At 36.3% G+C, this 25527-nt stretch overlaps 1 protein-coding gene across 12 annotated transcripts in view; it reads left to right on the forward strand.

Moving 5' to 3' along the window:
• Positions 1-25527, forward strand: part of LOC115222534 (inositol 1,4,5-trisphosphate receptor type 1) — a 324840-nt gene that overhangs the window by 73522 nt on the left and 225791 nt on the right. For all 12 annotated transcript variants that reach the window (XM_036500553.1, XM_036500548.1, XM_036500552.1 and 9 more), the window contains exon 3: positions 13652-13764. In XM_036500553.1, the coding sequence (XP_036356446.1) occupies positions 13652-13764 (113 nt within the window). The remainder of the gene's footprint in view (positions 1-13651; positions 13765-25527) is intronic.

Here is a 25527-nt window from a genome sequence, read left to right on the forward strand (position 1 = left end):
GGCGAACCAGATGGCTGCACCAGGCTCCAATCTTGATTTGGCAGAGTTTCTACAGCTGGATGCCCTTCCTAACGGCAACCACTCCAAGAGTGTAGTGGGTGCTTTTTACATGCCACTGGCACGGGGGCCAGTCAGCAGTACTGGCAACGACCTCGCTCGAATCTTTTTACACATGCCACCAGCACAGGTTCCAGTAAGGCAACGTTGATAATGATCACGCTCGAATGGCGCCCTTTTACGTGCCACTGGCACGGAAGCCAGTTGGCAGCTCTGGCAACGATCATGCTCGGATGGTGCTCTTGGCACCCTACTAGCATGGACACAAGTGCCAGTAAGGCGATGCTGGTAATGATCATGCTCGAATGGTGCCTTTTAGGTGCCACTGGCATGGTAATCAGAGGTTTCCTTTTACTACTGGTCAATATCTCATTTTTAGTACCAGTACTGATACCAACATTTGGGATACTCAACTGGTCTGCTGAAGAAATCTGCTCTATAGACATTATAACCTACAAGATCCTGACACCAATTGCAAACATCCACAAAACAGTGATATTGACAGACTCTATCTAAAAAGAAAAGAGAGTGGAAAAGGCCTAAGTTTAGTGCAGAGAGCCTTTGAGTGCTGCATGATATTGTTCAAATAGTATCTTCTAAATAACAGCAACAAAAATAAATGCATCAAGAAACAAAGTGAATAATATCTTGCAGATTGGTTGTAAAGATCTTGAGAAGCATTCACATCCTCTTAACCTCCCATGTAAACTCAGAACCACAGGACTAGCATATTTCAGCAGAGATTTGGAAAAGAAACACTGTCAACCTCTAAAAAAATAGTGGTGCATGGGTATGTTTCCTATGAACTTGAGGAGAATGATATTGATTTCAGATTTTCGCACTCAGCCAGTAATTTGGGAGGAGGGATAAGTTGATTACATCAACTCCAGTGCTCCACAGGTACTGATTTTATTGACCCCAAAAGGATGAAAGTCAAAGTCAACTTTGCCGGAATTTGAACACAGAATATAAAGATAGATGAAATGCAGAAGAGGATGATTATATTAGTTTCAAATTTTTGGCACAAGGACAGCAATTTCAGGGGAGGAAATAAGTCAATTACATCGATTTCAGCATCAACTAGTACTTATTTTATCGACCCTGAAAGGATGAAAGGCAAAGTAGACCTCAGTGCAGTTTGAACTCAGGAGGATGATAATATAAACATGAAGTATAGATTATCTTGGACATTGTATCAGAGCTTGAAGGTTATGCTTTACAATCTAAGAACAGGAGATAGCTACAAAATATCTAATGAACAAACGAGACAATGAAACTCTTAAACATAGAGCTTCATGTTACAGCTGTAAATGTCAACTATGCAAATTTTCTGTGGAAGATAAAACTCATGCAATCAGCAGCTGCCCAAAAATGTCATTGAGGTAATATTTGCCATTACAAGATGATGCTATTGCTGAAACAATATACAATGCCACCTGCAGGAATGACTGCCCTTGGGTAAATATTAACAGCACATGTATCCATATCAACACAACGAATATTCCTATCAACTCTGCTGCCAGGTGCAAACACAAGACACCTGATATAGTTATTTGCAAACAAAAGTTAGGTTTAGTCATAGAGGTTAGCTGCCCTGTAGATGCAAACATTTCTTCCAGATTCAGCGAGAAGGAGAATATCTATGATAATTATCTCAAAACCTAGGGTGCTTCTACTCAGATTACAAATGCACCTTTATCCCAATGATTATTGGTTCACTTGATTACGTTAGTAAATGTCTTAAGTGATAATCTGGAAAAGTTAGGATTTTAAGGCAAAGAAAGATGCTGGCTAACAAGCACTTTACAAATACAGTATGTGAGTGGAACCAAAAAAATGTACAAGACTTTCCTAAAGTTCAGTTTGTAGTACTTATCATTGTTGTTATCAAAATATAAGCAATGGAACTTTATTTCTTTGTGAGGAATTCTTCCTTTTAGAAATAATTGTAATAAATAGAAAAGGAAAGGAAATATCATTGTCATCATCATCGTTTTTCTAATGTCCACTTTTCCACACTTACTTGGATTAAATGGAATTTGTTGAGGGGAACTTTCTATGGCTGGATGCCCTTCTTGTCACCAACCCTTTCTCTTTTCCAAGTAAGTTAATATTTCCCCATGGTCAGGATTATTTTCACGGAAGATCGGAAATGAGTGACACTGTTTGTATGACACTAACACTCATTCGACATCAATCACACAATGACAAGACAACAAGACATTAAACTACAAGAAAATCACACACATGCATGAGTACACACATGCGTACACACAGTGGGCTTCTTTCAGTTTCTGTTCACCAATTCCATTCATAAGGCTTTGGTCGGCCTGCAGCTATATCAGAAGACATCCATGAAGCCCCACAGTGGTATCAAACCCAATGTCATGTGATGGGGAAGCAAATTCCCAGCTCCACTGGGAGGGCTTAATGTATGTTTGTGTGTGTATTATACACACATACACACCTAGATTTATATAGGTGTGTATGTTGAAGAATATATTGATAGGTGGGGTGTGAATGATTAATATAATGTAAGAACTAAAAATTGTATTTGATTTAAATTATAATTTGGTAAAAAGGATGATAATTCTGGACATATTCCGTTATTATTAAACTTCTTCATCAAAGAATAGTCTTATTTTACATATCAGATCTAAGATGACGTGGGAGGATAATAACAATTTTCATTTAATTAACATTCATTGAAGTGGCAACATAAAATAGTGATGGGTGTAATTTAAATTAAAAATTATTTATTTATTTTTGTTTCACTACATTTTGTGTGTCAGTTCACACTTAGCTATGTGTATATACTAACTTTTTTGTAATGAGAATTCTCAGTAAATTAAAAGAGTATTTCAGATATAATGTTCATCCAATATAAATCATGTTACTTTTAAATTGATTAGTTTCACTTGACCTAACAGCCTCCCTCAACAACCATTTCTGATTTGTTTCATCTTGTTTGAGAAGGTTTATAAGATTTTTGTTTCAGTTTTTTTAAAAATAATCTATGTGGATGTTTTCTTGATTGTGACTTGAATTTGTCTTTATTTATCATCATTTTCTAAATACAAAGATGGTGTATTGCCAGGATCAGTAGAACGTCTAATGAAATGCCTAGTGGTATTTCTTTCTGCTTTTTATATATTCTGAGTTCAAATCCTATTGAGGTCAACTTTGCCTTTCATCTTTTCAGGGTCATTAAAATAAAGTAACAGTCAAGTACTGGGGTTAATGTAATTGACTAATCCTCCCTCACATCACCAATTGCTGACCTTGTGTCTAGAAACAATTATTTTCTCTCTCTTTTTTTTTTCTTTTACAAATTATGATTTAAAATATTCAGTTTTAGATATTTCTGTTATGCTAATAGATTAAGAAAATATTAAATAATTAAACAAAACAATTTCAGTAACAAATAGTTTATCGTACGCATTTGCATATGAAGTGAAACAATTCCAACCACAATTTTGAATTAATTTAAATTATGTTCAAAAAATAACAAAACAAAAAACACTATAAAGAAAAGTAACATATTCAAAATTATGCTAGCTTTTTGCAACATATATACGGGTGCACGAGTGGTTGTGTCGTAAGAAGCTTGCTTCCCAACCACATGGTTCTGTGTTCTGGGTTCAGTCCCACTGCATGGCACCTTGGGCAAGTGTCTTCTATTATAGCCTTATGTGCACCATCTAAAACTTTGTGAGTGAATTTGGTAGACAAAAACTGAAAGAAGCCCGTCATATATATGTACATATATGTATTTATTTGTGTGTCTGTATTTGTCCCCTCATCATCGCTTGACAACCGACGTTGGTCTCTTTACATCCCCGTACCTTAGCGGTTTGGCAAAAGAGATAGAATAAGTACTAGGCTTACAAAGAATAAGTCCTGGAGTTGATTTGTTTGACTAAAGGTGGTGCTTCAGCATGGCCACCGTCAAATGACTGAAACAAGTAAAGGAGACCTATTAAGTCAAGTGCATCAACACCAACATCAAAATAAAAATCAAATGGAAATTGTAGTTAAGTTACCCGTGTCGGTGACACGTAAAAAGCACCGTCCGAATGTGGCAGATGCCAGCACCGCCTGACTGGCATCCATGTTGGTGACACGTAAAAACACCAACCGATCGTGGCCGTTTGCCAGCCTCTGCTGGCTTCTGTGCTGGTGGCATGTAAAAAGCACCCACTACACTCAGGGAGTGGTTGGCATTATGAAGGGCATCCAGCTGTAGAAACACTGCTGGATCAGATTGGAACCTAGTGCGGCCTCCTGGCTTCCCAAACCTCGGTTGAACCGTCCAACCCATGCTAGCATGGAAAACAGACGTTAAATGATGATGATGATGATGATGATATATTGAGTGAAATTGTAGTTATGGTTGATATCAGTGCCATCTAACTGGCACCCGTGTCGGTGGCATGTAAAAAGCACCTTCTAAGTATTGGGCCTCATGGAGGCAGTCACAGGTGGCTAAGACCCCTGGCGAAATATTGTGCTCATGTTGACCTGTCAAACCAAGTGAGACCATAGTTGTAGCTGATGCCAGTGTCTGGTCAATGGCACCCATGGCAGTGGCACATAAAAAGCACTCCTACACTGGTTGGTGTTAGGAAGGGCATCCAGCCATAGATACCTTGCCAAATCAGACAGGAACTTGGTACTACCCCTTGGCTTACCAGTTTTTAGTCAAACCATCCAACCCATGCCAGCATAGAAAGTGGACATTAAATGATGATAATGATGATGATGATGATGATGATATAGGTTTCAGACTATATAAAATGGCCTCAACAAATTCTGTCTAACCCATGCATGCATGAAAGAGTGGACATTAAAATGATGATGATGTAGCTAGTTCATGAATTTACAAAAAATAAACATATTGTCCATTACTTTAGCTAATCCTCAGAGTTGAAAGCTTGAAGAATATGTTTAAATAAATCTTATCTCCTCTAAATATATTTCCAAACCATTCACCGGAGATCTGATAATTTCATCATGTTTCTGCAAAGTAATTTTATCCTCTCTGTCAGCAGGAAGTAGGCTGCTCACTCTATAAACAGTTCATTTCTCTAAAAGCTTTCTTATGGTTTCTTCTTGATTGCTAATTGCTTCAATGAGATAGCCTGATATTCCTTGCTGTTCATTCTCAGTTCTGTGGTTGTTTCATACAAATTATTTCATTTATTTAATTTGCATTTTACTATCATTCATGACATTAATTTTCACTTTCTTTTTCCCCCTATTCAAAACATGAATCCAACACAGTATTACATGTCGACTGGTGAAATTTAAGCAATTCTGCAGTTATGAAATTAAATTGCAATTTATTGGATGCTATGTACTAATTTTGTATGTGTATACATACACACCTGGGCAAGTGTCTCTGCTATAGACCCTGGCTGACCAAAGCCTTGTGAGTGAATTTGGTTGATAAAAACTGAAAGAAGTCGATTGTGTGTGTGTGTGTGTAAAGGAGAACACAAGTGGGGTTCAAAATTCACAACAGCTGTTTCGGCAGAATTTTATTGATGCATTCTTAGATTACATCAGGGCAAAAAAAAACATTCTCAGGTAAATTTTAAATATACAAATAGGTAAGACAGGAGTAGGCGATCAGTTTGCCAACAACCATGGTAAAACAAGTGAAATTTTGAGAATGTACTGTAGAATTTATCAGGAAATTGAGTCAGATAGATAGAGGGCAACTAGTTCAAAACTTTTTATTTTTAAGTTGCTATCTTAATTAGTTTATAGCTAGTGGTCAAGGATCATTCATGGTCATATAAAATAAAGATAAATTTAAAAAATGTCTATTCAAGAAATAATACAGATAAGACACCATACCAGAAGGTTAAGGAGGCATGGATTGTCGCCAATCCTCCTGTCCTAGAACACACTCTTATTCTTATGCATATCACATGCTTAGATATTTTCACTAAGTCATATATCCAAACACATACACACACATACATTAGTATGTATATTCACACACATATTTATATTTACACACTAACATGCACATACATTTATATGCACCCACATAAACATACACACACACACACATCATCATCATCATCGTTTAACGTCTGTTTTCTGTGCTAGCATGGGTTGTACGGTTTGACCAGGGTCTGGGAAGCTAGGAGGCTGCACCAGGCTCCAGTCTGATCTGGCAATGTTTCTACAGCTGGATGCCCTTCCTAACACCAACCACTTCGTGAGTGTAGTAGGTGCTTTTTATGTGCCAGGGGAGGCTGGCAGCGGCCACGATCGGTTGGTGCTTTTTACGTGCCACTGGCACAGAAGCCAGTCAAGGCGGTGCTGGCATCGGCCACGTTTGGATGGTGCTTTTTACGTGCCACTGGCACAGGTATCACAACTACAATTTCTATTTGATATTTATTTTGATATTTAAAACAAATAATAGAAATGGAAAATGTAATGCATAGGAAACTTTATTGCTCACAATGATCATATCAACACATCCTTCATTGATCCCACATGGGTGGAAAACTATACAACAAGTTGTGGTGCATCCCTTGGTGCAGAAGCAACTTGTTAGGTGATGTAATAAAAGATATCTTGTTAAATTAACTCTTTCAATCAGATTTAATACATCATGTTGTTAGTGACTGTAGGTTTAAGCCATTGGGCAGGAATGGCAAGGGACAGATTCTGTTGCAAAGTTATTGATCCATAAGGGAAATAAATAAGAAAATTAATGAGGTGCTTCTGCACTGCAGGCTGCACCACAACTAGTTGTATAGTTCCCCACCCACAAGGGATTCATGCAGGATGTGTCATAACAATCATAAGTAAGCAATAAAGTTTATTGTGTATTCCATTTTCTATCTCTATCATTTGTTTTATGCTCAATGTACACAGAGGAATTCCTGAGGAGATCCTGCAACAATTGTGTAATTACCATGGATGACACCAGGTAGCCATTGGTAGTGAATATGTTTTATCAGCATACTACTAGGAACATATCCAACACTTAAATATATATATATATATATATATATATCTAATATAGGATAACATTTTTTGAAAAAAATTTTATCAATGGCCAGCATATTAAAAAAAACCTTTAAGGGTTAAATTTATAAATAACTTATAAAACAAGGGCAAAAGAAAAAAATTCTAATGCCAAATATGCCGAAAATAGACAAATTGTCATTAACCATTATGATTTATCACTATTAATAGTGATAAATTATAATGGTTATTGACAATTTGCCTATTTTCGAGATATTTGGCATTAGAATTTTTTTCTTTTGCCCTTGTTTTATAATGTATATATATATATATACACATTATTTAATAGACAGAATATTTTTATGAGCTACTATTAGTTTCATGCAATGAAAAACATCTCAGGCTCTGAGGATTGTGTACCTTAACCATAATCCTTTGAATGTTGTCTGGGCTGTTTCTCACTTTAGAAAATTCACTTCAAGGAATTCCGTCTGACCCATGCATGTGTGGAAAAGTGGATGTTAAAACGATGATAATGATATATTATGCATTGCAGTAAATGTATCTTTGAAACTCCTTTTAACATAGCATTTTATTTAATTTCGTTAATGATTTGATTCTATCAGCTTCACAAACTTAGAAAACCAATAAAAAGATAATCCCTTTCAGATTGTGCTTTGTGCCAAATACTTTCCTGTTTGTGACTGGACAATACTACATAGTTCTATTTTTGATTACCTTATAAGTATGCTGACTACATTTCAGAGCATGAAAATTGTTTTTATTTTATTTTGCAGTTGTTTTCAAAATAATGAGATTACAAAACTATGTCATTAGCATTCATCATAGCATATTGATCACATTATTACCATCACATTTGTTCCCTGACTCCACATTAAATCAATCTTAAGTCAATTACATTCTGAACATTAGCACATTCTCATTATATTCATATTCTCTTTACCAAACTCCATCAGTTAGAATTTCTCTACAGTCATACCCATTAATAAGATCCTCTTCATGGCCACTAAATCTGCTTAGAATAGAAGCCAAATTTCCCGTTATTTAAAAGAAAAAAGGAAGGACTCATTAGATAATGTAGCCCTAGATGCCAAATTGCCTGAAAGGAAAATGGGATTGTTATGCCTAGAATACCTTTGATAATAAGGTTGACCTGAGTTTCAATAACGACATAACAGTCTCTCTACTATTGCTCTGTTAGGAGAAACAGAACTCAAAATGCAAATAAGACGATATATATTTTATTATTTATTACCTGAGCTCAGAGTTTCATGCTTGACACTTATAAAATGTTTGATAAGTATCCTTGAGTCATTGATGTAAGTTTACTGCAAGAAAAGAAATATTGCTGCTGTAACAAAATTTTACAATTACTGCAAACATACTTAATTTGTTTCCACATTAACAAAGTGTACATTTGCTTACCACCCCAGTAAATCAAACTGTACAATAATTTTCTGATCACAATATGTCTGTCTGTCTGTCTGTCTGTCTGTCTGTCTGTCTGTCTGTCTGTCTGTCTGTCTGTCTGTCTGTCTGTCTGTCTGTCTGTCTGTCTATCTGTCTGTCTGTCTATCTATCTATCTACCTCTCTCTCTCTCTCTCTCTCTCTCTCTCTCTCTCTCTCTCCCATATTTTAACATGTATAAGAAGCCCTTGTGTATAAGGAAGCCCTAATTTAGGGGGTTTCAAATTTGGGAAAAAGGTTTTGTAAGGGATTATAATACTATCCATGTATAAGAAAATCCCATATTTTTTAACTCAATTTTTGACATATATATAGAGAGAAAGGACCTTCTGATGGGCCTCACAGAGGGGATGACAAGCAATTGGGACTTCTGGTGGTCTTCTGTGTTTGATAAGACATGTCAAGCTAAACAAAATCCTGGTTGTCTTTGCATACAGACATATCCCTCAACATCTCTCTTCAGCTGAGTGATCTTAATCTTGTGGGCTCAGGGATGCTGGTGCCCCCTAAAAAGTGCCTATGCTGGTACCATATGTAGACACTCATGCTAGTGCTATGTGAAAGCATCCAGTACACTCCCTAGAATGGTTGTTGTTAGGAAGGGCACCCAGCCATAGAAACCATGCCAAATCACTTGAATCCCAGCCAGCCAGCTCCTGTCAAACTGTCCAACACACATGCCAGCATGGAAAACAGACATTAAATGAGGATGATGGAGTGTGTGTGTGTGTGTGTGTGTTGTGTGTGTGTGTGTGTGTGTGTGAGTGTGTGTGTGTGTGTGTGTGTGAGAGTGTGTGTGTGTGTGTACATGCATGCATATATGCTTGTGTGTATGTCTGTATCATTACAGTAGATTTCATTTCTGTTAAATTCATTTAACATTTAGTTACTATTTTCTTTTTTTTAAAAAAAGGAATATTATTTCATTGAAAAAAATTGTCATTTTTCTTCTATAAAAGAAGTTGTTTAGTGGCTTCTAAATATATCTAATATAAATTTCTGCCAAGTCTTCAGATTTACTCATTTCTCAAGGGCATTGGTAACGTAAAAGTAAAGTGACTGCCTAAAAATGAGAACCATAACCAGACAACTGGGAGCAATAGTCTATGGCGTTTACTAAATATTTCATATTGACATAGTTTTTCTAAGAAGGATCAGGTTCATAAACTGGCTGATATCACAAAAGGTAATACACACACACACACATATACACAAGGGTTTGGTGAAAAGTTCCTGGCTTTGGGTAAAAGAAAATACAGAAGGATCAGTTAATTATGATTTTATTTAACATATTCCGTTCTCAGATTCACACACTTATTGCAGTGGTCCTTCAGTTTTTTTAAGCCCTGTAAAAGAACTTGGAAGGTTGGGCCTCCAACCAGGCCTTTTGTAATACCCTTAAAACCAGGAACTTTTCAGCACCTCCTTGTATATCTATATATATAAAACTCAACTTGTGTGTCTGTGTGTGTGTGTTTAACTTCCCGGCACATCTCCTCCTCCTACAAATCGTAGAACCACCAAAAATGGGTCACTTAAAGTTTAGGCGAATGAAAATTGAACTGCGCCATTTCTGTTCCGAAATTCATCTCGCAAGTGCAAAAATTGATTATGTATTTGTTTAGGCCTTATCCCATGCATTGAATAGTGAACTTTACTCAGTCAGCTGTTTGACGTGAATTGTGTTCACCACGCGTGCAAGCATGTGTAAATTGCATGAAAAATAAAAAATCAAGATATAAAAACAAATCGCCGTAAACATTGTAGAAATTCGGCAAAGAAATGAATTTTCGGGATGTAGCCTGGAGGGTTTTTTCATATTAATCGTTTGGACTTTGTAAACACATACCAATTGTTTTCATAACGTTTTTAACGCTTTGAATTAAATGGGACCATTTTGCAAAGCCGGGTAATACTGCTAGTATAATAATAAAAGTATTGATACTTATAAATTTTAATACAATCTGTAAGGTTGATATGCATATAATATATTAAAATAATCTTTAGATTGGTGTTCCTTTATGTCGTTGAAATGTTATGTAAACATAATACAAATAATAAATGTTTCTAACATAGACACATGATCAGAAATTTGGGACTCATGTGAGTCAGTGACTTATATACATTTATCAAGGCTAGGAGGATGAGTGAAGGGCAAAATTGACCTCAGCAGTATTTGAACTCAGAATCTAAAGAGCCTGAAGAAATACCAGAAGAAATCTTGTCCAATACTCTACCAATTCTGTCAACTAATAATGATAACAATAATACTATTATTAACATATAATAATATATCATTACTAAATTATTATTTTTACTTTTAGTACAAGTCCTTATAACAGAAGAATACAATTAGCAGAATGAACCTTAGAGAGTGTGTCTGTAGGAGAGAGAGAGAGTGTGTGCGTGTGCATATTTATTATATATTTATGTGCATATATATATTATATAGTTGCCTTGAATTTGATGCTGAACATAATCATTTTCTCATACAGAAACATGCCTATAACAAGTTTGATAGGTTTTTTGCCATGGGCCCTCAGGTGGCTATTTAGTGCTAACTGTATTTTAAATTTTTGGTAGAAATGAAGCATAATTTTGTCAAGAATCACATCAAAAGCTACACCACCTCTGTGCACTTGGCTGATGTGGATTTTCAGTCGATCCACTACTCTAGGGAACAATTCTGTAGGTTTTTACTCCACTCTAAATGCTTTGTAGAAGTTTTCTGACTGCAGTCCTCCCATGAAATCCAGCTTTGTGCAGCTCCTGGCAAACAGTTTTTGTGGAAACTGGGTTCTCGAGGCGGTCATTAAGCTCTGCAGTAATTTTGGGGGCTGTACTTTGTGATCCTTTCTAACAATTCATGTAAGAGTCCGACAGACCCTATCCGAAAGTTTTGGTTTTCTTCCAGAGTTTTGTTTCAACAAAGGCTGTCATTACTTCGAGACAGTACTTCTTGATACACCAAACATTTCAGTTCTTTTCATTACGCTAAGTCCTGTCCTACAAGCACCAACAATTTGACCTCTTTGAAAGTCTGATAGATCTGTCATTTTAATGAATTTTAATTAAACTTTTTCTGATGATATCCATAAAGAATCCGTAAAACATTAAGCAACACTAATAGTAAATCAAAAACACAACTTTTAATGATTTTATAGATATTTCAAAATTATGATGCTATGATGCTAGGTGTTTCCATTATTTTATCCAAGCCCCATATATAATTTGTGTTACACTTAGAATCACTGCACATTATCAGAATTTCCAACTCGAGTATAACAGAATGAACCACTCCAAATCTTTGTTATAGTACCTGTGTGAACTGATTTTAGGAATGGCTGGCTTGTATAAATGTGTGTGTTTGTGTGTTCGTGAATATGCATTCACATGCACATATGCACACAGATATTCTTAAACTGTGGATTGATGAATGGATCAATATAAGTATGCCTTCTCTTTCCTTACATTATTTTCTTTGATTCTTTGCTGTTATTTATCTAAAATTAGTATGTTCTGTAAGAAAATTCTAGAGAGTGAGAGGGTGCAGGAGACAGAATTTATTTGAAATAATTAGAGATACTACATTGAAACATTATATCTCAGAAACTTATCTTTGCCAGTAAGCAACAATCATTTTATCTGGGTGTAACTTTGTTTTGATCAGAACTTTTATCTTCTTTTTACAATGTGCTTGAAATAATTGCTATCGATACTTGTATTTCACTGGGTTCATTAAAATGAACAGCAGTGAAATTCTCCAGTTGGTTGAATCTGTTGTATTGCAACCTTACAAAAAACGACCTTGTGTCTTAAGTATTAAATCATTACTTTATATTGAATATCTCAAAGTTATACACTTGGTACTGAACTTTTGAACTTCACTCAGTTATCCTATCCTGTACTTTAGAAGATTATCTGCATTGTAGCTTCTCTCTAATGTAATTAATGTAGGTTTCAAATTTTGGTACAAGGCTAGCAATTTCAGGGGAAGGATTAAGTCGATTACATCGACCCCAGTGATCAACTAGGACTTATTTTATTGACCCCAAAAGGATGAAAGACCAAGTCAACCTCAGCAGAATTTGAACTCAGAAAGTAAAGACAGATGAAATGCCACTAAGAATTTTACCCAGTATGCTAACAATTCTGCCAGCTCACCACCCACTAAAGTAACTAATATTAACAAGTTAATTGTCATGGCCTGTTGGTGGAACTTAACGGTGATGTCACGTATTTCCGCTAACATTGCATGCTGTTTAATCACAGCGAAATGTAAATTTTTTTTGCATTTTGGCAATATTTCATAATTAAACTTTAATATTTAATACTCATGTTATTTAAATATCCTCAAAACCATATCAAAGATACAGAAGAAAATATTTTCTCGGATTATGAAAATGTACCACTGGTGGTGCTATGTGAAATTTTTAATGAACCACTGGTGGTACATGTGGTGGTTAACATCATCATCATCATTATTGTTTATTGTCCGCTTTCCATGCTAGCATGGGTTGGATGATTTGACTGAGGGCTGGCGAATCAGATGGCTGCACTAGGCTCCAATCTTGATTTGGCAGAGTTTCTACAGCTGGATGCCCTTCCTAACGCCAACCACTTCGAGAGTGTAGTGGGTGCTTTTACATGCCCAGTCAGGCGGTACTGGCAATGGTCATGGAAAATCGTGTTTTTTTTTTTTTTTAACATGTTAGAAAAAATTTAGTTATGAAGCTGAACCATGCTTCTGGTTTTGCAAAGTACATATATTTTACATGCTGTATGATACAACCTTTTGAAATCGCAATCTCTACCTCCCTCTTTCCATCTCTCTCTCACATAAACACATGCACAAACTAAAATAAAATCCCTGCCTGCTTAGAAATGTATCCACATTCTATCTCTTTCATAATGAATTTTACTCAATTCACTAATATTTTGCTGCCACCATCTAAATGTTTTTAATGCACCTTCCTTTCTAATATTCTAATTTTTTTTTATTCACCTTCCAGACTCTTTATTAGATATGAGCCAGTAATAAGCATCTAGTTTTATTCACAATCACCCTCAATGAATTTTTTTTAAATATCTATTTTATTTTCCTATTTACAGATTGTCTTTTCAAGATCTGTCCCAACAATCGTTATTCTGCTCAAAAACAGTTCTGGAAAGCAGCTCGCCATGGTGTAAATGCCACGGATGCTGTATTGCTGAAAAAACTTCATGTAAGTATTAACATATAATCTGGTCTGTTTCAGTGAATTTAACATACAACCTATGCTAACATGAGAGGACAAGTGAGAAAAATATATATGTTAATGTTGTCAATGATAATTTACTTAGCTATAAAGTATACAGAGATAATGGTCTGGAATCTCAAGGAGGCACAATGGCCCAGTGGTTAGGGCAGCGAACTTGCGATCAGAGGATTGTGGTTTCGATTCCCAGACAGGGCGTTGTGTGTGTTTATTGAACGAAAACACCTAAAAGCTCCACGAGGCTCCGGCAGGGGGTGGTGGTGACCCCTGCTGTACTCTTCCGCCACAACTTGCTCTCACTCTTTCTTCCTGTTTCTTGAGTAATGCTGTGATGGACTGGCGTCCCGTCCAGCTGGGGGGAACACATATGCCACAGAAACTGGGAAACTGGCCCATGAGCCTGGCTAGGCTTGAAAAGAGCGACGTTTATCGTTTTTTTTTAAATTTTAATCTCAAGTCTTAAGAACAACAATAAATGTGATCTGCTGAACTGGATACAAATCTTACTGGGATATTTACACTCTCTTGCAGTGTAATTGACAAGTATTATCTCAAGTTAGAGGTTAATTTACTTGGTATACTTACACAATTATGTGCAGCCTATGTAATTTACTGATGTCGGCCAGTTTTGTATTTACACTATTGGATGCATTCTACCACACATCATGCACAGCTGATAAAAAACAAGGTTAGAATTATTTCTAAAAGGTTATACAGTATTTTAGATGTTATATCTATGGTAAAGCATACGGACTCTGAGGTTATGGTATTTCACCCTGAACATAGTCAATATTGTCATTTTGTCCTTAGTGTGCTTGACTGATGATTAGTTTCAATCCTGCTTTATACTTGTATGATCATTAGTAAGAAAATAATCCTTCTGTAAAAACAATTTTTTTCTACACATCCAACTCATACCAGCATAAAACATGGACATCATCATCATCATCGTTTAATGTCCGCTTTCCATGCTAGCATGGGTTGGACGGTTCAACTGGGGTCTGGGAAGCCAGAAGGCTGCACCAGGCCCAGTCTGATCTGGCAGTGTTTCTACAGCTGGATGTCCTTCCTAATGCCAACCACTCCGTGAGTGTAGTGGATGCTTTTTACGTGCCACCGGCACAGGTATCAGACGAGGCTGGCAAACGGCGACGATCGGATGGTGCTTTTTATGTGCCACCGGCACAGAGACCAGACAAAGCTGGCAACAGCCACGGTCGGATGGTGCTTTTTACGTGCCACCGGCACGGAAACCAGCGATGAGGATGACACATAATTGTCCAAATTTTCAAAACTTATTTCATGGAAAAGTGAATGTAAAACAAATAAAAGTAATGATACAAAATACTAAATACAAACTACTGAAATATATGATGCAAAATTATGAAACATGGGTTCTGATAAGAAATTATGCATAAGTCAAATTTTCTGAGTAAAGTATTTTCTTTAATTTATACCCTAAATATGGATGTTCTAGAAGTACTGTTACTTTTTGACCACACCTACAACTGATATCTATTTTCCACATCAATAACCAGTATCTATTTTTTGTGCCTGTAACTGCTGTCTATTGCTACATCAATAAATATAATTTGTTCAATATTTTATCTACATGGCTATTTTAATTCTATGATGTAGTTTCTGTTAGAATCAGTTAACACCTCTCATTTGCAAAATCATGTTCTAATAAAAAAAAATTTAAAAAAGCAGTGTATATTGTACAAGAAATGTCTTTCTTTTAACACTGCCAGATAGGATATTTCAGATCACAAATTCCAGAGAACTTTGAGAATAAGGGAAACCTATATGCAGCGTTCCAAACTTGCTAAGAATAATAGCCAATTTTCCTTCAAATCTCACCCTATCGGATAAAGTAGTGTTAACATATATATGTATATATTTTATATATATATATATATTTTAGACTGTTGCCATGCTGGGGTACCACCTTGACAATATATATATATATATATGTATATATATATATATATATCACATCATCATCATCATCATTTAACGTCCGTTTTCCACCGAGCTGGCAGAATCGTTAGCATGCTGTGCGAAATGCTTAGCGGTATTTCATCTAGCGTTACATTCTGAGTTCAAACTCCACCGAGGTCAACTTTGCCTTTCATCCTTTCGGGGTTGATCAAATAAGTACCAGTTACACACTGGGGTTGATGTAATCGACTGAAACACTTTGTCTGTACTTGTTTGTCCCCTCTATGTTTAGCCCCTTGTGGGTAGTAAAGAAATAGGTATTTCATCTAGCATTACGTTCTGAATTCAAACTCCGCCGAGATCGACTTTGCCTTTCATCCTTTCGGGGTCGATTAAATAAGTACCAGTTATGCACTGGGGTCGATGTAATCGACTGAAAACCTTTGACTGTCCTTGTTTGTCCCCTCTATGTTTAACCCCTTGTGGGCAATAAATAAATAAATATATATATATATTTATTTCATAAAGTAAACAGTATTGCAGATCCATTACAGCTGATCATACCAATCAGTTTTGCACAGAATATTAGATTACCAGACAATTATTTAATAACTCTGCTTGAAGACAATGGAATTTGATTCTAAATACATGTCTTGTGTTTTGCCTAAAGATGTGCATGTGCACACACACACACACAACTTTGGTTATAGGTATGCTCAATCAGGGGCAACATATAATCAAATGAATGAACAAATGAAATCAGGACTTTCTAACAATATCATTGTCCTTAGAATAACTACAACAGCAGTGGCAACAACTGACCCAATGAGACATTCTCTATGTTGTTGCTTGACCTTCTAGAATTGGCAGCTAAATCTCCCCCTCGTATAACATCCTACTGTTTGAAATAAGGCCATGTTGGACAACATAGTTCTGCATATGCAAAAAGTACAGGATTATCATTGCTGAATGCCTTTGATAATAGATTTGCAGAATCAGACCTGGTGTTGGCTAAACAGCAACAATAATAATTTGAAGTTTAGATTGGCAAATACTTCTACTAATGTTCCATAGTAACCTCATAACTATTAGGGTTTACTGAGAAATGCTAAACATTTTTGAAGGCCTAAAAGGAATGAAGAGTAATACCAGAAAAAGCAATCAAGATTCTAAAAGCATTGTAATTGTCAGCATGACAATTCTTTAGTGCATTTTGATCATTGCAACTGAGGCCATACAGGAGCACTCTAGCTCCAAAAAATACATAAATGAAATATGTTATAGAAATAAAATTATATTATTATGAGGAAAGAGAATGGAAAAAAACAAGATTGCAAATATTTTATAAATCGCATTTCAAATGGAATTTGATTCTAAATACATGCTTAGTGTTTTGCCTAAATGTACATCAAAATGCTTGCTCTGGATTTAACTTAAGACCTAGAAACTAGTTGTTAAAAACAGCATCTAACTTTGCCATTTCATGTCTGAGCACAAAACAATACTAATATCAGAGAGTTAAACCCAATGAATTATAAAGCAGTAAGTTGACACTTTAACAGTTTAACCACATGAAGTTTTTTTTAAAAGTTTTTTTTTTATTTAAAATAAAATTTTAATAAATCTAAAATTTGTTCTAATGTTTAGGGATTGATTTCAAATTTTAAGAAACTGTGGCTGTCAGATTAAGACTGATCTACAAGGTCATGATCTCAAATCTTACTCAAAATCGGATGGCGCTTCTCAGTCTGCTTTAACTTAAGCTGAGAATCAGATGCCATTTGTCTTTTCTGCTGTAAGCAAATGTTATTCTAGCAAAATCAATGTATAACAGATTTAAGCAAAAATACTTGTCTGCTATTACATTTTAGGTATGGAAAAAATTAACATCTGGTCTTATATAAATTGGTATGAAATTTGCCATCAATATTAGTGTTTTACTGCAAGAAATAAGCTGTAATGAATTATGGAAACATTGAATATTTGAGAATCTTTGGAACATTGAGACTTTTAATTACTTTCCCCTAATTAAATAGGAAAGACCAAATATATCTTGGCAATATAGTACTAAGTAGTAATTAATAACCAGCATTTCATATTGGTGAAGTATGGACTTATTCTAAAACACTCCTTTAATAAGAACAGTAAATGGTATTTCATTTTAGCAAAATGTGCCAACTTTTCAGATTGTTCTGAATGATTTCTTCTTCTTCTTCTTCATCATTATCATCTTCTTCTTCCCTCCTCCTTCTCCTCCTCCCTCTCCTCCTCCTCCACTTGATGCTGCCGGCAGAATCATTAGCATTCCAGGCAAAATGCTTAGGAGCATTTCATCCATTTTTATGTTCTCAGTTCAAATTCTGCTGAGGCTGGCTTTGCCTTTCATCCCTTCAGGGTTGATAGAATAAGTACCATTTGGACTCTGGATTCAATGTAATTAACTTAGCCCTTCCCTGAAACTGCTGGTCTTGTGCCCATAATTTGAAACCAATATTATTATTATTATATCAAAGTGGTGAGTTGGCAGGATCATTACCATGCTAAACAAGACGCATAGCAACATTTCTTCCCACATAATGTTCAGAGTTAAAATTCCACTGAGGTTGACTTTGGCTTTCATCCTTTCAGGGTGGATGAAATACATTCCAGTTTGAGCACTAAGGTTAATGTAATTGACTAGCCCCACCTCTTCCAAAATTCCAGGCCTTATACCTGTAGTAGACAGGATTATTATTATTATTGAGTGAGAGAGCAGTGCATGCATTCAGAGTGACGCTGAGGCACAAATATATGAAGCCCAATATACCCTTCATGATTACCTGCCTGATAAGGGTACACCATCACATGCATCACAACCATTTGTGTCTGACATGGTGATCTCACATCGAGATAAACAGCACTTGACCTTGAAGGTGGGGCCCAGTTAGAATTTTCTTCAGACTTAATAGCTCATCCCACACAAAAAGTCCGTAAAAAAAGGATTGTTGAAGGACGTTGAACAAAACACCCATGTTTCAAACCCCAAAGAATCCCTCTTAACACATGGCTATGATGCTCCCCACTACTTCTGCTCATGATCAGAGGTGCACATATCACCAGCCACGAAGGGACATGCTCAACTGGTTGGAGTCAAACAACTGACAGGCAAATCTGTGGTATTGAGCAGAATATTTACTGTAGCTCATCTTTTGCACCAAGATAAAACCTGTACATGATAACACTTCCAATCATTTAAGATCAAAAACCATGATTATTATTATTATTATTATTATTATTATTATTATTATTATTAATATTGTTATTATTGTTATTATTATTATTATTATTATTATTGAGTGAGAGAGCAGTGCATGCCATCAAAGTGACACTGGGGTAAAATATACGAAGCCCAATATACCCATCATGACTACCCGTCTGATAAAGGTACACCAGGCACATGCATCACAACCATATGTGCGCGACATGGTGATCTCATATCAAGATAAACAGCACATGACCTTGCAGGTGGGGCCCAGTTAGAATTTTCTTCAGGTTGAGTAGCCCATCCTTCTCAAACGGTCCCTGAATAAGGGTTGCTTTAGGATGTTGAACGAAACACCTATGTTTCCAGAGGTGAACCATTCAAACTCCAAAGAATCCCTCTCAACACATGGCCATGATGCTCCCCCACTACTTCTGCTCGTGATCAGAGATGCACATATCGTCAGCCACTAAGGGACATGCTCAACTGGTTAAGGTCAAACAACTGACAAGCAAATCTGTGGTATTGAGCAGAATATTTGCTGTAGCCCATCTTTTATACCAAGACAAAACAATGTACATGATAACACTTCCAATCAGTTAAGATCAGAAGCCATTATTATTATTGTTATTATTATTGTTATTATTATTATTATTATTATTATTATCGTTATTATTACTATTACTATTTTATTAAGGCAGCGAGTTCTTTGTTAAAATTTTGATAAGGTCGACTTTGCCTTTCATCCTTTTGGGGGTTAATAAAATAAGTACCAGTCAAGTACTGGGGTTGATGTAATCAACTTCCTCTCCCCTCAAAAGCTGCTAGCTTTATGCCAAAATTTGAAACTAATTATTATTATTTAGTAGTCTTTTTAGCAAGGTACAAATTATTATTTGGATTTTCTGTTTTTCTCAAAGCATTTCAGAATGGAAATTTTTATGGCTGATAGACAAACATCAAAGATTGCAATAGCAACATCTTGCTGTTATTATCAGTTACTCTGTTTCTTCTAGTTTATAGAAATGATATTTACATTGGCAAAAATCTACCTTTACTCTAGTGAAAACAACATTCCATTTTGATACCAACCAGCTCAAGACCACTCTTGGTTCTATGATACAAACTTCCTGTTTAAAGGGATCTAAAATCTTCATCAAAATATCATGTTAATTTATGTTCCAAACACTATCTTAATAAATAAACAAGTTATTTTGCTAAATTCTTCAGGCGTGGTTGTGTAGTAAGAAGCTTGCTTCCTAACTACATGGTTCTGGGTTCAGTCCCATTGCATGACGACACCTTGGGCAAATGTCTTCTACTATATATTTCTTTATTGCCCACAAGGGGCTAAACATAGAGGGGACAAACAAAGACAGACAAAGGGATTAAATAGATTACATCGACCCCAGTGCAAAACTGGTACTTTATTTATCGACCCCGAAAAGATGAAAGGCACAGTCGACCTCGGTAGAATTTGAACTCAGAACGTAACGACAGACGAAATACCGCTAAGCACTTCGCCCGGCGCGCTAACGTGTCTGCCAGCTCGCTGCCTTAGAATGTCTTCTACTATAGCCTCAGGCCAACCAAAGCCTTGTCAGTAGATTTGATAGATTTGTATATATATATATATATATATATATATTGTATGTCTTTATGTCTGTGTTTGTTCCCCCACCATTGCTTGACAACTGGTGTAGGTGTGTTTACTTTCCTACAACTTAGTGGTTTGGCAAAAGAGACCGATAGAATAAGTACTAGGATTAAAAAAAAGTAAGTCCTAGAGTTGATTTGTCCAGCATGGCCACAGTGTAATGATTGAAACAAGTAAAAGATAAAAGATTATTTTAAAAATTGCTTGAAACAAAGATCGTGTAGTTTAACAGAAATATACCAACCAAAGGGTTAAAATTTCATAATGATATTATAATGGTTGCTAAATCTTCAAAACATACACTCAGTGCTACCATACACATAATCCCCAATGAAAGAGTTCATTTGAAACATCAAAGTTCTCATCTTGCCACCACAGCATACAGAGTTATTTATATTTGTGAACTTCAAATGACAAGCCTTTTGTAGACAGAAAGATATTTGTTTCTCAAAAGTTGTAGCCAATCTAAAAAAAATGTTTAAAAAACTCTTTTAAGAACTCATTTATATGGTATAAAAGAATTGATTTAGGAGTATTGTGTTGTTATGTTAGATGGAAATCTAGCTGAAATAAGGCTACCCAGAAAATTCAAGATGTCCCTTCAGGATGGGTGAGACTTGAAATTGGTGTTATCTCCAATGAGATAGGGTTGAATGAAATTTACTGTGATACAACACTTACATTTGGAAAGGGTCATGTTTCAAGATACCTGAAGATTCCTTGTAGATAGATGTTTTTACCACTTCTATAAAGTTCACAAAACTGCTAAAATATAATTACTACTTCAAAAAAAAAGCAATTGATGTGGAAGAACCTTTATTAAGTGATATTTCACTAGGAAAAGAAACCAGAAGAGGATGTAGATTGAGAAGAGTGCAGTTTATTGCATATAATTGTTCTTGCAACAGTGCAGAAAGGCCAAGATTCAGGTGAAATCATAAAAGCAATATCAAAATGAAAGAGAGCACAACCCTGGGGAAGATGACTGATACAAATACAAGTTGTTAATGTAGCTGTATTTATTTTCGCGGCGAGCTGGCAGAAACGTTAATGCGCTGGGAAAAATGCTTAGTGGTATTTTGTTTGCCGCTATGTTCTGAGTTCAAATTCCGCCGAGGTCGACTTAGCCTTTCATCCTTTCGGCACCGATTAAATAAATATCAGTTACGCACTGGGGTTGATGTAATCGACTTAATTCGTCTGTCTGTCCTTGTTTGTCTCCTCTGTGTTTAGCCCTTTGTGGGTAGTAAAGAAATAGGTATTTCAGCTGTCTTTATGCTCTGAGTTCAAATTCTACCGAGGTCGACTTTGCCTTTCATCCTTTTGGGGTTGATCAGATAAGTACCAGTTACACACTGAGGTCGATGTAATCGACTTAATCCATTTGTATGTCCTTGTTTGTCCACTCTGTGGGTAGTAACGAAATATGTATTTATTTTTGCTGAGATTCTTTGTGTTCTTGATGTGAACCAAATTTAGAGAATTGGTCATTAACAGCAATTCAATAACAGGTGACTGACAAAGCTCCTTATTTAATGTAGTTATAGCATGAAAATAAAACATTATTTGGCAAACATTATCAGGTCAAATCTGTAATGATTAGGTGTCCCATGAGACCAAAACCATTTTTGAGGAGGCCTGAAATTACTGTTCAGGAATAGCAGCTGAAACTAATGACTTCGATGTCAGAATTGGAACTGCCCATCGAGCTGCTGACTATGTAGCAGGAAAATGTTCCACTACTTATAGAAATGTCTTTTGATCAATGAAGTTGTATAAGAATTGTTCATTACATCTCTCCCACTCCTTTTTTAAAAATGTGTTTTAATCAGATTGCATTTTATATTCACGTGCAGTTTGGATATAAAAGCTTGTTACCATGGTGTCTATATTTTCTGTAATTTTCTCCAAGACCTAGGAAGTTCTTGACATATTTTGCAACAGTTTTTACAGCGATTATGGCTTCATTAACTTCATAACACTCTTTTGGTTCCACATTCCAAGAGTCCTCGCCACCACTACCATCATCATCATCATCATCATCATCATTGTTGTTGTTGTTATTGTCCTTTGTTTTCATGTCGTCAATATTATCAACATTTTAACATGAGCTTTTCTCTAAAGTTATATGTCCCTGTACTAGTCATGTAAATAGAAGCCAATTGTACACACACACACACACACACACACACACACACACACACATACGTGCGTTGTTAATGTAGGATTGAATAGTGAATATGTGTTTTAAACAATTAAAGAGTTTATAACAGAGGGTAATAAAAACATGAGAATGTGATAACCCAATTATCTCGCATTTTTACTGTTTCACATATACTCTTTATATCTACATGTTAACCCTTGTTTAAAAAATAGAAACACAAATATATAAGAGGTAGAGAGAGAGAGAGAGAGAGAGAGAAAGAGTGAAAGAGAGAGAGAGAGAGAGAGAGAGACGAAGAGTGAAAGAGAGAGCATTTTTGGTCTGTTGCACTAAGTTTCATTGTTGTGTGAAACTTAAACTTGAGTCAATAGGGATCTTTAACTAGTATATCTTTATAAGTATATGAAGGTGTGTGGCTTAGTGGTTAGGATACTTGGCTCATGATCATAAGGTTCTGAGTTCAATTCCTGGCAGCACGTTGTGTCCTTGAACAAAACACTTTGTTTCATGTTGCTCCATTCCACTCCGATGGCAAAAGTAAGTTGTATCTGTAATTCAAAGAGCCAGCCTTGTCGCTCTCTGTGTTACACTGAATTTTCTTGAGAACTATATGAAGAGTACACGAGACTGTGAAGTGTCTAACCACTTGTAGATTAATTTCACAAGCAGGCTGTTTCATTGATCAGATCAACTAGAACTCTCATTGTTGTAATCACTAGAGTGTAAGTTATTTAAAAATATACCCCACTCCACACAATGTTATGTTTCCCAACAGGCTATCAAGATTAAATAGGACGTTTGATAAAATACATACTCACTTAAATACATGCAAGAAATCACCAAACTACTTCAGCTTTTTAGCCAATATCATCCTGGGAAAAGTAAACAAAACAATGCTGTTGTTTTCAATCTTTTTAATATATGATATATTGGCACACTGAATAAGATATTAGCACTGTTATGGAACATGATAAAAAGTTAATTTTATATAGGCGCAGGAGTGGCTGTGTGGTAAGTAGCTTGTTTACCGACCACATAGTTCCGGGTTCAGTCCCACTGCGCGGCACCTTGGGCAAGTGTCTTCTACTATAGCCTCGGGCCGACCAATGCCTTGTGAGTGGATTTGGTAGACGGAAACTGAAAAGAAGCCCGTCGTATATATATGTGTGTGTGTGTGTGTGTGTGTTTGTGTGTCTGTGTTTGTCCCCCTAGCATTGCTTGACAACCGATGCTGGTGTGTTTACGTCCCCGTCACTTAGCGGTTCGGCAAAAGAGACCGATAGAATAAGTACTGGGCTTACAAAGAATAAGTCCTGGGGTCGATTTGCTCGACTAAAGGTGGTGCTCCAGCATGGCCGCAGTCAAATGACTGAAACAAGTAAAAGAGTATATATATATATATATATATATATATATATATATAAATTAGAAAAAAAAACACCTTTTATCAATTCAAAATGAAAAATTAAATTACACCATCTAGAAATTTTCCCTGTAAGTTTGGAATAATATTCCCTCAAATTATTATTATTATTATTATTATTATTATTATTATTATTATTATTATTATTATATACAGGGTGCAATGGGTAAATTGTCACCATTTTATATTTTTAATTTCGTGTATGTGCATTGTTTGTTTTTGATTTTGTTGACTACACAGTATAGTAGGGTCAGTTGGGTACCATCTGTGAGAAAAACTGCACCATGATGCAATTCACTCTGCCACAAATTTGGAAACGACATGCTGTACTGGTTGGCTCCAATATGTGTTTAGGTGTTGATCTGAGGACAGTGCAGAGGATTCAGAAAGAGTTGAATGAGTCTAATGGTGATTACAAAGATACGGCAGCTCAGAAAACTCACTCTGATCATTCTGATAAGAAAAGAACTTCTGAATTTGTTAGTGAGATCCAGGCCATGATTGACAATGATCCCCCCAAGTCAGTTATTTTCATCGACAGGGACATGGGAGTGTCTGAGTTTCTTATCAGTCAGATAGTGCATGAAGACAATTGATATTCCACATACAAGATGGGAAAGGACCAATTTTTATCCCATGCCATCAAGGACTAGAAGAAAGACCATGCTATGAAACTTTTAAACAAACTTAAGCATCCCCTTCAACTGAACCTTCTTTGGTTTTTCACAGACGAGAAAAATTTCTGCCAGTGGCACGTAAGAGAACCATCTGAACTTGGCCGTAGCCAGCCCCGCCCTGACTGGCCTCCGTGCCGGTGGCACGTAAAAAGCACCATCCGATCGTGGGCGTTTGCCAGCCTCATCTGGCACATAAAAAGCACCCACTACACTCACGGAGTGGTTGGCGTTAGGAAGGGCATCCAGCTGTAGAAATACTGCCAGATCAGACTGGGCCTGGTGCAGCCTTCTGGCTTCCCAGACCCCAGTTGAACCGTCCAACCTATGCTAGCATGGAAAGCGGACGTTAAACGATGATGATGATGATGATGATCAAATGGTGAACACACAGAACAAACATTGACTTGGTGTATCCCCAAAACATGTACCAAGAGTGATCAAAATCAAACATCCAATCAACATCATGTTTGGAGTAATCACTAGTAATGGCGACATTAAGCCTCCATTGATCTTCCCACACAGCCTCAGACTCAACATGGAGACATACATCAAGTGCCTGGAGGAGGTAGTGCTGCCCTGGGTCAAGTGGGTGGCTGCTGGAAGACCCTTTGTCTGGCTACAGGACTC

Source organism: Octopus sinensis, linkage group LG2 (genome assembly GCF_006345805.1).
Source record: "Octopus sinensis linkage group LG2, ASM634580v1, whole genome shotgun sequence".
Lineage (NCBI taxonomy): Eukaryota > Metazoa > Mollusca > Cephalopoda > Octopoda > Octopodidae > Octopus > Octopus sinensis.